At 38.8% G+C, this 15,641-nt stretch overlaps 2 protein-coding genes and 1 non-coding gene across 4 annotated transcripts; 1 reads left to right on the forward strand and 2 right to left on the reverse strand.

Annotated features, from left to right (window-relative positions):
* Nucleotides 1-2,826: 2,826 nt before the first annotated feature.
* Nucleotides 2,827-4,938, reverse strand: LOC111463090. Its single transcript, XM_023106901.1, has one exon. The coding sequence runs from the start codon at nucleotides 4,936-4,938 to the stop codon at nucleotides 2,827-2,829; it is 2,112 nt and encodes a 703-aa protein (XP_022962669.1).
* Nucleotides 4,939-8,709: 3,771 nt separating this feature from the next.
* On the forward strand, nucleotides 8,710-14,174 carry LOC111463239 (U1 small nuclear ribonucleoprotein 70 kDa-like). 2 transcript variants are annotated; one of them, XM_023107106.1, is made up of 11 exons: nucleotides 8,710-9,014; nucleotides 9,479-9,593; nucleotides 9,722-9,801; nucleotides 10,275-10,350; nucleotides 10,432-10,496; nucleotides 10,573-10,635; nucleotides 12,168-12,249; nucleotides 12,348-12,510; nucleotides 12,730-12,801; nucleotides 12,957-13,704; nucleotides 13,788-14,174. In XM_023107106.1, exons 1-10 carry the CDS (start codon nucleotides 8,916-8,918, stop codon nucleotides 13,675-13,677), a joined length of 1,536 nt encoding a protein of 511 aa, XP_022962874.1. In that variant the 5' UTR covers nucleotides 8,710-8,915; the 3' UTR covers nucleotides 13,678-13,704; nucleotides 13,788-14,174. The 2 variants fall into 2 exon arrangements, with proteins under 2 accessions (XP_022962874.1, XP_022962873.1); XM_023107105.1 differs by having other exon boundaries at nucleotides 13,830-14,174.
* Nucleotides 14,175-15,221: 1,047 nt separating this feature from the next.
* TRNAE-UUC lies at nucleotides 15,222-15,293 on the reverse strand. Its single transcript has one exon. It is a non-coding gene; the product is annotated as a tRNA-Glu (tRNA).
* Nucleotides 15,294-15,641: the final 348 nt, after the last annotated feature.

The raw sequence follows: 15,641 nt of genomic DNA on the forward strand, positions 1-15,641 counted from the left end.
TATCATCAAAGCTCATCATAACTTATTAAGCTCTTAATCAGGTAAACAACATACTCACATGTTGTAAAACAAGTTAAGAACTAGTTCAAAGGTCGATACGCTACTTACCTGGTTTCGAATCCCTTTCTCTCTTGATTGTACATTTAATAGGGTATTTCCACACAATTCCTTCCAATTAGACCTATATTTCACCATTTTCACGGTAAGTATAGGTCAATCTAGGTAGAACAGGTCAAAACAAATCGAACGAAACAAACCGGGAACCGAACTGACGCTTCACGCGCCCTCACGCGCCTCTGTGTGTCTGTCCCACGCGCCAGGAGCACGCCCAGTCGCACGCCCAGTCGCGGCCCTCACGCGCTCCTTCTTCTTCCTTGCGTTTTTCTGAAATTTTCCCCTTTTCTGTTAATACCTACTATATCCCGAAGCCATATCCTCCTTCTACGGTTCGAATTTCATCCTGATTCCTTCTACAAATTTGTAGATCTCCTTATTACGTTTCTAACAAGCCATATATCATAACTTATTATACAATACGAACCAAGATATCGAGATTTAAAGGTTCGGTGATATGGGTTTTTTCGTTACCTTCGAATCACCGTCCGATTTCAGCTCGTGGCCGTATCCCCTTCCCCAAATGATTCCTCAGCAACAACTCCTCTTTCTTTACCCTCGATTAATGTCCAATTTTAAGCAACCAAAACTCGAATTCTCAAAAATTTCCTCCTCTGTTTTCTGGGTTTTTCGCTAATCACCATTCTTTGTTTTTCTTCTTTTTTAAAAACCTAATACAGCCCTAATACGCTTCCACATCCTTTATCTTCCTCTCTTTTCTTTCTTTTCCCTTCACACCTGTCCATTCTTCCTTTCTCCATGGCAGCAGCTTCAAGCTGCTGCTGTCTTCTTCTTCTTTTCTTCTTTTTTTTTTTATTATTATTATTATTATTATTATTATTATTATTATTTATTTATTTATTTTTATTTTTATTTAATTAATTTGTTAATTTATTAATTTATTTATTATTTTCGGGTTATTACAATTCTACCCTCCTTTTAAAAACTTTCGTCCTCGAAAGTTCCTAACTCTAGGAACAAATGTCAATATTCGAGTTTTAACTTTCTTCTTGTTCCCAAGTAGCTTTCCAAAATTATTGCTTCTTTCCTAAAACTTTAACGGAGGTAATGTCTCTGCTACGCAAAAATCTCCCGTATCAAATTTTAATAGCCTGTTCTCCGTAGCTTAGATTCTCTTCCACAGTAAATCTTTATAACGAAGAACGTACATAGGATCTTCAATATATTTACTTAACATCGAAACATAAAAAAAACATTATGTACAGCCTCTAATGCTAGTGACAATGCTAGTATGTAGGCTACTAGCCCAACTCTTTCGAGAATCACGAAGGTTCAATAAAACATTGGATAAGTTCTCCCCTCTTACCATATCCAACTCTACATTTCAAGAATAGGTGCGATCTTCAGGAACACGTGGTCCCCCATGTCAAACTCTAGGTCCTTCCTTCTAACATCAGCATAACTCTTCTGACGACTTTGAACGATCAGAATTCTTTTCCTAATCTTCTGTATCGCCTCATTGGCCATTCGTAACAAGTTTGGATCCAACTACTATTTTCTATCTACCTCATTCCAATAAATCGAAATTCGACACCTCCATCCATAACATGTCTAAAAAGAATCATCGGAATGGTTGCCTGAGAACTATTGTTATAGGCAAATTTAACCAGATACAGGTAGGTGTCCCAACCGCCAGCAAAATCATGTACACATGTCCTCAAGAATTTGATTTAATCTCTCAGTATGTCCCTCTGTTTGAGGATGAAACGTTATCCTAAACTTCAGTTGTATACCAAGGGCTTCCTGAAGATCCTTCCAGAATCGAGAAGTAAACCGCGTATCCCTATCTGATACCACAGAAACTGGTACACCATGCAACCTTACAATCTCCTTTAAATACAATTGTGCCCACTTGTCAACCGAATATGTAGACTTGCCTGGTATAAAATGGGCTGTCTTAGTTAATCTATCCACAACGACCCATATCACTGTAAACCCTAACTGGGTTCTCGGTAGTCCTGTAATGAAATCCATAGTCACTTCTTCCCACTTCCACTGAGGCACATTTAAAGGTTGCAATAATCCAGCTGGTTTCTGTCTAGGTGCTTTAACTTGTTGACAAGTTAAACACCTACTCATACATTCAGCAACATCTTTCTTCATCCCAGGCCACCAAAAGTATGTTTTCAAATCCTGATACATCTTTGTGGCACCTGGATGCACAGTATAGGGCGACTCATGCGCCTCAGATAGAATCTTCCTCTTGATCTCTACATCACACAAGTTCGGTTCTGCTACTTCAAACATCCATCACCCGTTATCCAGAAATCCTTGATTCCTCCAGTCTCAAGTTGCCTCACAACTTTTGAAAAATAAGGGTCCCCTTGCTGACCCCGAATAATTTGTTCCTGTAACGTCGGACAAATAGTCATAAGAGCTAGCTGAGCTGCCGCTTTCCTGACCAAGACAGCTATCTGGTCTCGTTCAAACTCCATCTAAATGTGGTGTTGTCTCGTTAGCATTGCAGATGAGTGAGCTGTCTTACGACTCAAGGCATCAGCTACCACATTAGCTTTACCAGGATGATGTAGGATCTCCACATCATAATCTTTTACCAACTCCAACCACCGACGTTGCCTCATGTTGAGCTCTTTCTAGGTGAACAGATATTTAAGACTCTTATGATCAGTATATACTTGTATCCTCTCACCATACAAATAATGTCTCCATATCTTCAGAGCAAACACCACATTACCAAGCTCGGCTCCAATCAAATTTCTTCCCTTTTCGGGTTAACTGAGTCAGTGGTGCAGCAATCCTTGCAAAGTCTTTAATAAAGCGCCTGAAATATCCGACTAAACCCAGAAAACTTCTCACCTCAATAACTGTAGTTGGTCGAACCCAACCTATAACTGCCTCCACCTTTGCTGGATCAACAGTTATACCATCCTTGGATACCACATGACCAAGGAATACTACCTTTTGAAGCCAAAATTCACATTTTGAGAACTTGGCATATAATCTTTGTTTACGCAGAACCAACAAAACCTTCCTCAAATGTTCTGCATGTTCATCGTTTGTCTTGGAATAAACCAAGATATCATCAATAAACACAATGACAAAAGAATCCAGAAAATCCTGGAATACCCGATTCATCAGTTCCATAAACACTGCAGGGGCATTAGTCAAGCCAAAAGACATCACGACAAATTCATAATGCCCATACCGAGTACGAAAAGCTGTCTTCGGTATGTCATTTTCTTTGACTCTTATCTGGTGATAACCAGAACGAAGATCAATCTTCGAAAATACCGCTGCCCCTTGAAGCTGGTCAAATAAGTCATCAATTCGTGGCAAGGGATACTTATTTTTTATGGTCACCTTATTCAGCTCCCTATAGTCAATGCAGAGACGAAGTGTGCCGTCCTTCTTTTTCACAAACAACACTGGAGCTCCCCATGGTGACACACTAGGTCGTATGAATCCCTGGTTCAACAATTCCTGTAATTGCAACTTCAACTCTTTCAATTCCGCGGGAGCCATCCTATAAGGAGCTTTAGAGATAGGTGTTGTCCTTGGTTCTAGTTCAATACCAAAGTTGACTTCCCGCTCTGGTGGTAAACCAGGTAATTTATCAGGAAAAACATCCAGGAATTCATTCACTACAGGTACAGTTGATACATCTGTATCCACTCGTCCCACTTCTACCACACTAGCCAGGAATGCCACAGCACCGTGACCAATTAGCTTCCTAGCCTTCAAAGCAGTAATTGTCTTGGGAACACTTCCCAGCTTTGTACCCTGAAACCGGAAGCTCTTTCCCATCGAGGGGTGAAAAACTATCTCCTTCTTATAACAATCAATACTAGCATGATGAGCAGACAGCCAATCCATGCCCAAAATAATATCGTAATCATACATATCTAGCACCATTAACAACACGTCTAATGTTTGGCCGGATACTTCTACTTTATTCAGTTTCACCTTTTCACGGGTCATCAACATGACTCCTGAAGGTGTAGAAACTAAAATCTCATAACCTAAAGGCTCTACTTCAAGTCGGGCTTGACAGACAAACGATAATGATATAAAAGAATGCGTCGAGCCAGAATCGAATACAGTATAAGCAAAATAGCCAGATATGGGTAAAGTACCTGTCACCACCGTGCTGGCATCCCCTGCTGCCTTGCTTGTCGTGGCAAAGGCTTTACCTCGAGCCTGAGGATGTCCCCCGGCACTCAACTGACCCCCACCTCCACCTGGAACAGATCGCTCGGGGCGCATCATATTAGGGTTCTTTGCACTACGACATACTCTGGCGAGATGACCAGTCTTGCCACAGTTATAACATATCTTGTCTGTAGCATTACAAGAACCCGCATGAGTTAACCCACATTTACTACAACCTGCCCTCCCTTCACCGGAATAAAGCCGGCGATCAACTCGTTGTGGTACCGTCTGCTGTTGCGAACCCGTGGATATTTGGAGAAATTTTCGTTTACCACTTGGCCGTACCTGACTGCTTGAACCCTGATTATTCCTCGGGGTGCTAGCATCTAACTTGACCGCAGCATTATAAGCCGTAACAAAATCTTGAGAAGCATGGGCAGACACGGATCCCTGTATTTCTTGCCTCAAACCCTGAATAAAGAGATCCGTCTTCTCTTCCTCAGTAGCAACCATAAGAGGAACAAATCTGGATAATCGTGTGAATTCCGCCTCATACTCCTCTACTGACCTATTACCCTGTTCCAATTGCATAAATGCTTTTCGGTTTCGCAATCTCGCTAGAGCAGGATAATACTTCTCACAAAACTCATGTCTAAAGGCCGCCCATGTGATTGGGGCTCCACCAGCCTCCATCTTCGGCTTCTTTGATTTCCACCAAAAATGGGCTGGCCCCTCCAACAAATACGTAGCACACAACACTTTATGGTTCTCTGGGAAGTTGTAGAATGTAAATTTTGTTTCAATACATTCCAGCCACCATTCAGCTGCCTAAGGATCAGTCTCTTTCCTCCAAGAGTTGGCGGTGTAAGTTTTATAAAATTTCATATGTATTCACTTTCCTTCGTCATACATCATCGCCCATAGGTTACTACCCGTAGTGGTCCCTCTGTCACTACCGTTGTACCAGGTAGCTCCTTCGAAATTGTTGGAGGTATCGCTACCTGAACACCTACTTGTGCTTCAGGCACTAGAGTCACATGGCTAGGTACAGGTGCTGCCGGAGCCGCCCACCTTCCAAAACCAGCAAAAGCTATCTGTACCACCTAATCCATTCGGCTCTGCACCGCTTGATTCACTTAACTTTGAATCAGCGATTGCAAGGCCTCCAGAGTAATAACAACAGTCGGCTGATCTCTAGATGCCGACTGAGAAGTAGTCTCCGGAATCGCCACTGCTGGAGCAGTTCCTTCTATAGGCTGCCCCTCAATCCCAGGTCCACATTGGACATTCTAGGGTCTAAACATTTTAACACTACCATATCTGTTATACACATAATCAAGTATTCATAATCAATTCTTTTAAACTTTCATACTATTCTTCCATACAATTTAGTCATGCATCAGTTACCTGACCGAGGTGAGATACCGTTGAGCTGGACTAAAGGGATCCATACTGTCTATTCTAGACTGTCTACAGAACCTATAACCTAGGCTCTGATACCAACTTGTAACGCCCGCTCATCGCCAACGCGATTAACAGGAGTTACTATCGACAATATTAAGAGACTCCGATACCCAATCATAAAATTAAAAATATTTCTGAAAACATCCAGTAAAGTATTTCTATAAAAGAAAAAAAACAGTACTTTACAAAAAACTTAAAACGACTAAGGTAAATTCTTGACAACGGAAACATAATTACAGAACAGACCCAGACATGGATTTCCAGTAGCCTCTAGCCCGCTGGTCTCGTCCTCGGCTGACCTGCAGCATCTACATCTGGAAAGAAAAGTTATAATAATTCTGATGAGTAATTAGATTACTCAGTAAGTAGCTAGTTTATCATTCACAGGTTCATAACTAATCTTTCCAGGTGTTTTTACGTTTTATTCATCACTGACTCCTAGTTCTCTTACTAGGGTCATCTGTTCGTTAATGAGGTATCTCAGCTACCTCCAGCTAGGTTACTGACTCTCTCTCGATATGCTTATCTAGAATTTTCGGACTCGTATGTAAGACTCGCTCTCGGTCAAATACGGCCCGTCTACTAATTGCTCTGGCGGCCTGTTTATCTCATATACCAACGGTCAGGAGTACTCATGCTCCCTGACTTAGCACACAGCGCGTTGGCCAGGAACTCCGCGGGAATTAGTAGACTATCATACTCAGTAAATAAGCCATAGCTCAACCACCAATAAGCATATCTAGAGTCATAACCTTTCCATTAACATGCATAACATACTCACAGTTACTGCATGCTTTCATACATGTATCATGATCAACACGTAGAACATTCTGACAATCGTTTATATCACGCTTACATCACAGGCAAGCAGTCACAATATACAATAAACACAAACTATCATCAAAGCTCATCATAACTTATTAAGCTCTTAATCAGGTAAACAACATACTCACATGTTGTAAAACAAGTTAAGAACTAGTTCAAAGGTCGATACGCTACTTACCTGGTTTCGAATCCCTTTCTCTCTTGATTGTACATTTAATAGGGTATTTCCACACAATTCCTTCCAATTAGACCTATATTTCACCATTTTCACGGTAAGTATAGGTCAATCTAGGTAGAACAGGTCAAAACAAATCGAACGAAACAAACCGGGAACCGAACTGACGCTTCACGCGCCCTCACGCGCCTCTGTGTGTCTGTCCCACGCGCCAGGAGCACGCCCAGTCGCACGCCCAGTCGCGGCCCTCACGCGCTCCTTCTTCTTCCTTGCGTTTTTCTGAAATTTTCCCCTTTTCTGTTAATACCTACTATATCCCGAAGCCATATCCTCCTTCTACGGTTCGAATTTCATCCTGATTCCTTCTACAAATTTGTAGATCTCCTTATTACGTTTCTAACAAGCCATATATCATAACTTATTATACAATACGAACCAAGATATCGAGATTTAAAGGTTCGGTGATATGGGTTTTTTCGTTACCTTCGAATCACCGTCCGATTTCAGCTCGTGGCCGTATCCCCTTCCCCAAATGATTCCTCAGCAACAACTCCTCTTTCTTTACCCTCGATTAATGTCCAATTTTAAGCAACCAAAACTCGAATTCTCAAAAATTTCCTCCTCTGTTTTCTGGGTTTTTCGCTAATCACCATTCTTTGTTTTTCTTCTTTTTTAAAAACCTAATACAGCCCTAATACGCTTCCACATCCTTTATCTTCCTCTCTTTTCTTTCTTTTCCCTTCACACCTGTCCATTCTTCCTTTCTCCATGGCAGCAGCTTCAAGCTGCTGCTGTCTTCTTCTTCTTTTCTTCTTTTTTTTTATTTATTATTATTATTATTATTATTATTATTTATTTATTTATTTTTATTTTTATTTAATTAATTTGTTAATTTATTAATTTATTTATTATTTTCGGGTTATTACAGGCCGATTGTCGATTGTCGATTGTCGATTGTCGATTTGAATATCTCATGTAATGTCATTGTTCAACCTTAGAGTTGTCCCATGTCCCAGCGGGTTAGGTGCAGGTTGAGGCAAATTTGTGCTTCAAGTAGTGTTTTTGATTCATTTGGGCCTTCCTAGATTAACTAATGGAATGAAACAAATGGATATCTTCTCCAATGAAAAAGGTGTTTTCTTTCATAAAATTAGCTACTGAGACAAATGCATTAGACAAGGAGAGCTGCGAAATTCCAACTCGAACTACTATCTTCTCTATGCCTATATAGGCTGATCGTACAACTACTAAACGACCTAGAAACGAATTTAAGTCACTTAAAAAGAAACGTAATATGCAACTTTACGATCATTTTTAATATCCAAAATCTTTACGGTAATTATTAATTGAAGAACCATGTTAATAGAATCCTCAAATATTGAACAAAGAATTGTGAGCCTCGAAGGTGTAGTCAAAAGTGACTAAAGTGTCAAACAAAGGGTTTGCTTTGTTTGAGGGCTCTAGAGAAAGGAGTTGAGCCTCGATTAAGGGGAGACTATTTGAGAGCTTCACAAGCCTCAGGAGAGGCTTATAGTGTACTTTGTTTGAGGGGAGAATTGTTGAAACAAATGGTGTACTTTGTTCGAGGGCTCCAGAGAAAGGAGTTGAGCCTCGATTAAGGGGAGGCTATTCGAGAGCTCCATAAGCTTCAGGGGAGGCTTATAGTGTACTTTGTTTGAGGGGAGAATCGTTGGGAGTGAGTCCCACATTGATTAATTTAGTGGAAGATCATGAGTTTATAAGTGATGAATACTATCTCTATTGGTATGAGGTTTTTTGGGAAGTCACACGAGCTTATATTCAAAGTGGACAATCAATGATTTATTATTATTTTCTAACAAAGAAATTACCATAATTCCATATAATAAACATTTATTTTAAAATTCAAAAGATGAAATTTTGTTGAAAAGTTAAAAAAGAAAAGAAAAGAAAAAGGATTCGTGAAGTGTAATTGTTTAAGTACCGTCGACAAGTTTGGCCCATATATAATCCGGCCTTGCAGAACGGCGTATAAATACTCTCGTTAAAGCGCTAAGCCATTTCCGTCTTTTCGCTGCCGCCTCTTCTTCGTTCCCTACGTCGGGACACGATTGTACCAATTAGATCCGAGCAGAAACCACTCACCGATGTTCTCCCTCCACTCGATTTGATATCTCGTACAAATTCTTCGTTATTGTACTAGTCTTACGGACGATCGTGCGCTGCCATGGGAGATTACAATGATGCCTTCATGCGGAACCAAAACGCCGCGGTTCAGGCTCGTACCAAGGCCCAGAATCGTGCTAATGTCCTTCAGCTTAAGCTGGTAGGTGGAATGGTTTTCGATGATTATTGTTATTTCTGTAGGAGCGTTCGATTTTGGTTTGTTTGAAGAGAGCTAGGGTTTCAAGAAGTTATTTCGCACTCGTTCATTAGAAGAAATACGGATTTGTCTTTTTGTGTCGCAAAATTATGGATAAATGCTGCTGTAATAGGTCTTGCGTCTTCATGACGATCGGCTTTCGTTTTCATGTTTAGAGATGACAAATTAAGTTTTATCCGTTGAATGGCTCGTAAATTGTTACAACGTGCTGTCAATGTAAGGTGCAGTCTCTTGTTAAGGGAAAAAAAAAGGGGAAAATTATTGTTAGAGGCAGATGGTGTGAAGCGATGACATAATATCATTATTGGGAGTTGAAGTGAGGATTATGGTTCTAGAAGAAGCTTAAAGTGTTTGTAGAACATTCGATTATGGAATCTTTCGGTTTCTTAATTTTGCTTCTTATGCAGATTGGGCAGAGTCATCCCACTGGTCTTACGGCCAATCTCCTGAAGCTCTTTGAGCCCCGACCGCCTTTGGAGTATAAGCCTCCACCAGAAAAAAGAAAATGTCCTCCATTAACAGGTTTTAATTACTTTTCAAAACTTGCATATCATTTATTGATATTTTATGCACTTTTTAAAATTTATTTTTATTTTTACATTTCATTGTTTTCGCGGAGGGATATAATTCTATCTCATTTTGTTTTGAAGGGATGGCCCAGTTTGTGAGTCATTTTGCAGAACCTGATGATCCGGAATATGCACCCCCTGTTCAAGAGGGTGAAACTCCCGTAAGATGATTCACTTCTTAATGATTGTCAGATTGAATTTTAAACCATTCATACTCTCTCTCCAATACATATGTGTTGAGTATATGAATGTATAATAAGGAAAATGAATATTAAGCTTATGACTTCAAGGCTCTATTGTCACTTACGGTGCCAAAGGGTTTGTGTTTTAAACACAGTTTTAGGATTAGAAATTAGGTGGCTTGTACATTTTTAGGCTAGTGTGTAACAAACAATTTATTTGGCCATGGTTTTTGAAGGAAGCAATGCTTCAATTGTCTTTAAACAACAGAGAAATCAGAAAGATACGATTAAACTGAACGTAGGAAACAATGTTCTAAAACAGCATCTGTGCTGCCTCTTACTTATGGTGGTATCTATTTTGCAGACTAGCAGTAAAAGTCTTAATTTTTTTTTTTCCACCTAACTAGTTTATGAAGATTAATTGATGGTAGAAGTCTTAATTTTTTTTTCAGTCGCAAAGGAGGGCCAGAATTCACTTGTTAAGAATTGAAAAGGGTGCACAGAAAGCTGTTGAGGAGCTTCCAAAATGTGATAATCTCTTCAATACTTCAACACCATTTGTTAAAAGACGTTCAATGTCTTGTGTCTTACCTACGTACTTTTGTGCAGATCTTGAACGTGACGATCCAAATGTTACTGGAGATCCATACAAAACTCTCTTTGTGGCTAGACTGGTGTGTAAAATGTAGTGTACATAGTTTTTAGTCTAAGCTAATTGTTTTACTTAAAATGATCGTTATGTGATGGCAGAACTACGAGACATCTGAGAGCAGAATCAAAAGAGAGTTTGAGTCTTATGGGCCAATCAAACGGGTAGGTATTTGAGCATCCTCATGGAGCTTGGTAAGAGGTTAATATTTGTGTGGTGAATTAAATGCTTCATTTTTACTATCAGAGAGTTTTTTGGGTAGTAATCATGTTTTTGGGTTCATTTTCTCTAAAGCTTATTTTTTTAGAATCTATACTATTCTAAACCACCGTCAGTTTGGTCTAGTGGCATCTCTAAGCAAGGATTTTCGTTGGTGGGTTGTCTTAGTTAACAGCTTTTCTTGTAATGTTTTTCGTTGTTGTAGTGATAATGAACCAGTTCATGCTTAATCTTCAAAATAACCCATCAAAAAGATTCCACTGGCCTTCTGAATTAACGACATGTCAAACAGGTCTCTTATTTGTATTGTTCTTTTAACCTTCTCCCCATTTAAACTGAAGTAGTCAAATGTTGTAGTGATAATGAACCAGTTCATGCTTAATCTTCAAAATAACCCATCAAAAAGATTCCACTGGCCTTCTGAATTAACGACATGTCAAACAGGTCTCTTATTTATATTGTTCTTTTAACCTTCTCCCCATTTAAACTAAAGTAGTCAAATGGGTAAGTTTTTATGGGAGTAAAACATATTTCTACCTGACTGGATCGTTATGATGGAACCACTTTTGAAGAAAGATTAGTGCCAAACACCTCCCTGGATTCATCATTGATAATTCAAGCTCCTAATAGTCTCTCAGGTAAAGCTGCGGGTATGCAGTAATGACTTTCATTTGTATTTCATTTTCCTCGTAGCGACTGTGTCTTTGCCCAGACACAGTTGCACTATAGAATTCTCGAGGCATGATGTTAATAGGAAATTCCTTAGTAAAGTTCTATACATCAAGAATTCCTGGTAAGTAGGCAGTTATTCTACATTCAGCCAAATATTATTAATGATGGTATTTCTACGGTTCGGATCCCAAAGATGGTGCGCTTCACCATGCATGGCAAAGCTGAAAATTTTAGGTTGGGCAGTGGAGTGATGTTCATTGTCTTTTGGCCTTAATATTCAAGCAACAATGGAGATTGTCAACTTCCCTATTTTTCTGCCTTGGGTAAAGCACATAGGGATTATTACCATCTCTTTCTCCTTTGAATTTTGTACTGCATGGATTTTCTGCTGCTAAAAGTATTACTTTTGGCTTTAAAGGCATCAAAAAAATTTCGTCGTTGAGAAGGTCTCCTGGTATTTCCTGTATTACATATACCTCTTTGCATTACTTGAAAAATAATTTCCCTGGTAAGGGGAGTTTAATGTGTTCAACAACTGGTAAAATGGCCCCAAATACTTCAGTTTTTCCAACTCTAGCTGGTGGTGATGCATCTCGCAATGGAAGCTCTATTATTTAAAGGTGAGCACGGCTAATTAGGCATAGTGCCTGTCTGCCGTGCCAATAGGATTAGATTATGATAACCTTTCTTATAGTATATGATCTATAAACTAATAGATCCTTTACGGAGAATGCATAATGGAAAGAGGTTTTAACTTTTCTTCTGCAATATGACTTCTTGTTTGTGTGATTTTTTCGTTTTGCAGGTCCGATTGATTACAGACAAGGTGACAGGTAAACCTAAAGGCTATGCTTTCATTGAGTACATGCACAAAAGAGATATGAAAGGTTTGTCTCAATCAATTTGAATTTTGAACCCTTTCTATTTGATTAATTTCTCCTTTTGAAACTGGTTAATTTTCTTACCTCCATCTGAAATTATTCAGCTGCATATAAACAAGCTGATGGTAGGAAGATTGATGGTAGAAGGGTACTAGTGGATGTTGAGCGAGGTAGAACTGTACCAAATTGGCGTCCACGTCGGCTGGGTGGTGGTCTTGGAACCACCAGAGTGGGAGGTGAAGAAAATAGCCAGAGGCATGCTGGAAGGTAATTGATATGATTTCAACAACTTCTGCTCTTTCAAGCGCATGCCTTTGAGAAATATTGATGATTATTGTACTATTGAACAGCACTATTGAAAATGATTCTCGATCTGATGTTTTTGTGCCTTGGGAAGATATTTTTGTTGATTGCTTAAAAGTTACAAAAATGAGACTGAATTTAATGTATTATTTTCCATGCTGAAAGCATTTGTAATTTGTTCAGGGAGCAACAGCAATCTGGAGCACCATCTCGATCAGAGGAGCCTAGGGCTCGTGAAGATCGCCATGGAGAGCGGTATGATGGTCCATATCTTGTTCCTTTTAGATCAACATTTTTTGTCAACATTTTATGCTTCTTTCAAGTAATAATTTCAGCATTTAAACATAACTTCAATTTATTGTTAATTTTATGATACCATGTAAAATTAAGCTTCAATTTAATGTTTTCAGAGATAGGGAAAAGTCTTATGAAAAAGGAAGAGACAGAGAAAGAGAGAGAGAGAAGTCTCGGGAACGTTCCCATGATAGATCTAAGGATCGTGATCTCAGAGAAGACAGACATCACAGAGATCGTGATAGAACAATAGATAGGGATAGGGATAGAGAAAAGGAAAGGGAAAGAGAGAGAGACCGCGGGCATGACCGAGATAGAACACGTGATCGTGATCGAGGAAGGGATCGAGGTCGTGATTATGAGCGTGACAGAGATCGTGATCGGGATCGTCATCGGGACAGAGATAGGGAGAGGGATCGGGATCACGAAGGGGGATTTGCAGACCCTGATCGTGGTCGGTCCCATGATAGGGAATCTGATTATGATCGGATAGATTCGAAATATGAAAAGGACAGGCATGGTGATAGGGACAAAGATATTGATCCTGGTGAAACTGAGGATGGTCATGGGTGGTATGATCAGCCTGCGCATGGGCACAGACACCCACCAGATACTGATCATGATCCCCAATACTATGATCACTTTGAACACAACCGAAGTCGAGAGCAATATGATCACCCCGAACATCATGGCCAAGATCGTTATGATCAGTATGATAGAATGGAGGATGATTACCGTTACGAACGTGGCACTTCTGAAACTCGTGATAGAGAGAGGTCGCGTGATTTGAATCATGAATATAGACGCACAGAGAGATCTCATTCAAGAGAGTTTTAGTTTCTCATGCTGCAGTGTGATCTGATGGTAAAGTATCTGCTCACTTTCTTCCCTTTTCTTTATATAATTTAAGAAGCCATCCCTTCTCCCATGTGAATGTTGTTTTCCAGGTTATGATGATAGATACCAAATTTCATGATAATATCATGTAGGTGCTGTGATGATCGGTGTTGGAATTGTCTTCTTCTTTTGTTAATTGGCCTCAAGTTGCCCAAACATCGTTGCATATGCTTGGTGCTGTATGTTCTGTTCTTCGGAGTGTTTCAGTTTCAGCCATGTTATGCAGATTTTTGCACACAGTTTATGTATGTGCTAAAACTGCTGGACTTACTATTTAAGCAGAACGTTTTGAATGCTTGGTCCGATTACTGTCCTTTAGGTGGGAACAAGGTCAAATGCAGTGGATGGGTTTAGGTTTGTTTGCTATTGGATGGTGTTTAGGAGAAAACTGAAGCTATTAAAATGAAACTTGGTCGTGGTGGTTGTCACTGTCTTGGAGATTATTATTATTACTATATTTTCGTTTTTTTAACATGATTATTTTGATTGTCCCAACCCCTCTCTTGAGTTCATTGGCAAAATAACAAAAACAATGTCCACTCCAGAGACCCTCTCTTATCCCCAACTCCTTGTCAACAATTTAATTTCTAAGTAAACTGTAATGGGCCAGGTCTGTCAACAATTTAATTTCTAAGTAAACTGTAATGGGCCAGGTCTGTCAACAATTTAATTTCTAAGTAAACTGTAATGGGCCAGGTCTACTGCTACCAGGTATTGTCTTTTTTGGGCTTTCTCTTTCAGACTTTTTCTCAAAGCTTCGTCTTAAAACCTTGAGGAGAAGTCCGGAAGAGAGCCCAAAGAGGACAATATCGGCTAGCGGTGGGCCTAGGTTATTATATAAACTTTCTAGTTTGTTATAATTTGATGTATAAAAGTCATTTTCAACCCGCTTTAGTTCCCTTCCTCTAGAGTTTATGGAGTCTAATTCAGTGGAGGAAAGATTTTTTAAATCAAATTGAGGTTTGGGTGATCCCAAATTGAGTAAGGTTTGGACTAAAAGCGTATCAAGTTCCCATTTAGCCTTCCCTTTATAGCATTTAGTGATATCAATAGTTGTAGTTTCCCTTTATAGCATTTAGTGATATCAATAGCTGTAGGTGTCAGGCCATTTTTCATATATGAATCAAGTTTCTTTTATTTTAACAACTACAAACACTAAATTATTACCTTAAGTAAACCCTAAACCAATCAGTAAATGTTATAATTTTGGGACTTAGTAACAAATGCTTAAGTTTAGGCTAAATTGTTGTAAACCCTAAACCAATCAGGAAATGTTATAATTTTAGGACTTAGTAACAAATGCTTAAGTTTAGGCTAAATTGTTACCTTAATTAAACAAAAACAAATCACTTAATGTTATAATTTTGGGACTAAGTAAGTAATAAGTTTAGGCTACATTATATCAATTTGGAAAGTTCTCAAAAGCGTATCAAGTTCCCAAATAACTCGGAAAAGAGAAAAAAGAAAAGAAAATAGAAAAAAAGTTCCGTTGCCGGGAATCGAACCCGAGTCTCCTGGGTGAAAGCCAGATATCCTAACCGCTGGACGACAACGGATTTTTGAGAATTTTTTGTACTATTATTTTAAAGTAACTTATCAAGTATAATTCTCTATTTTTTAAAAAAAAATTAAAACTTTTCCTAAACTTTATCTTAAATTTACCACAACTTTAAATATATATACTTGTAAGTTAGTCTAGAAAATTACGTATTAAGTCACCACCTTTATAAATAAAAAATTATTTAAATTTCTTTTGAGTTAATCATTTTTAAGTTTTATTTCTTTTTAATACGAATCTTCCAATGAAATCCCTTAATTTGAAATTATTTTGAAAAAATATTTCTTAGTTTTATGTTTTTATACCTTTTTTAATAAGAAAAAGAGAAAAAAAGAAGCTTCCTCAT

The sequence above is a fragment of the Cucurbita moschata genome, unplaced genomic scaffold, assembly GCF_002738365.1.
Source record: "Cucurbita moschata cultivar Rifu unplaced genomic scaffold, Cmos_1.0 Cmo_Scf00028, whole genome shotgun sequence".
NCBI lineage: Eukaryota > Viridiplantae > Streptophyta > Magnoliopsida > Cucurbitales > Cucurbitaceae > Cucurbita > Cucurbita moschata.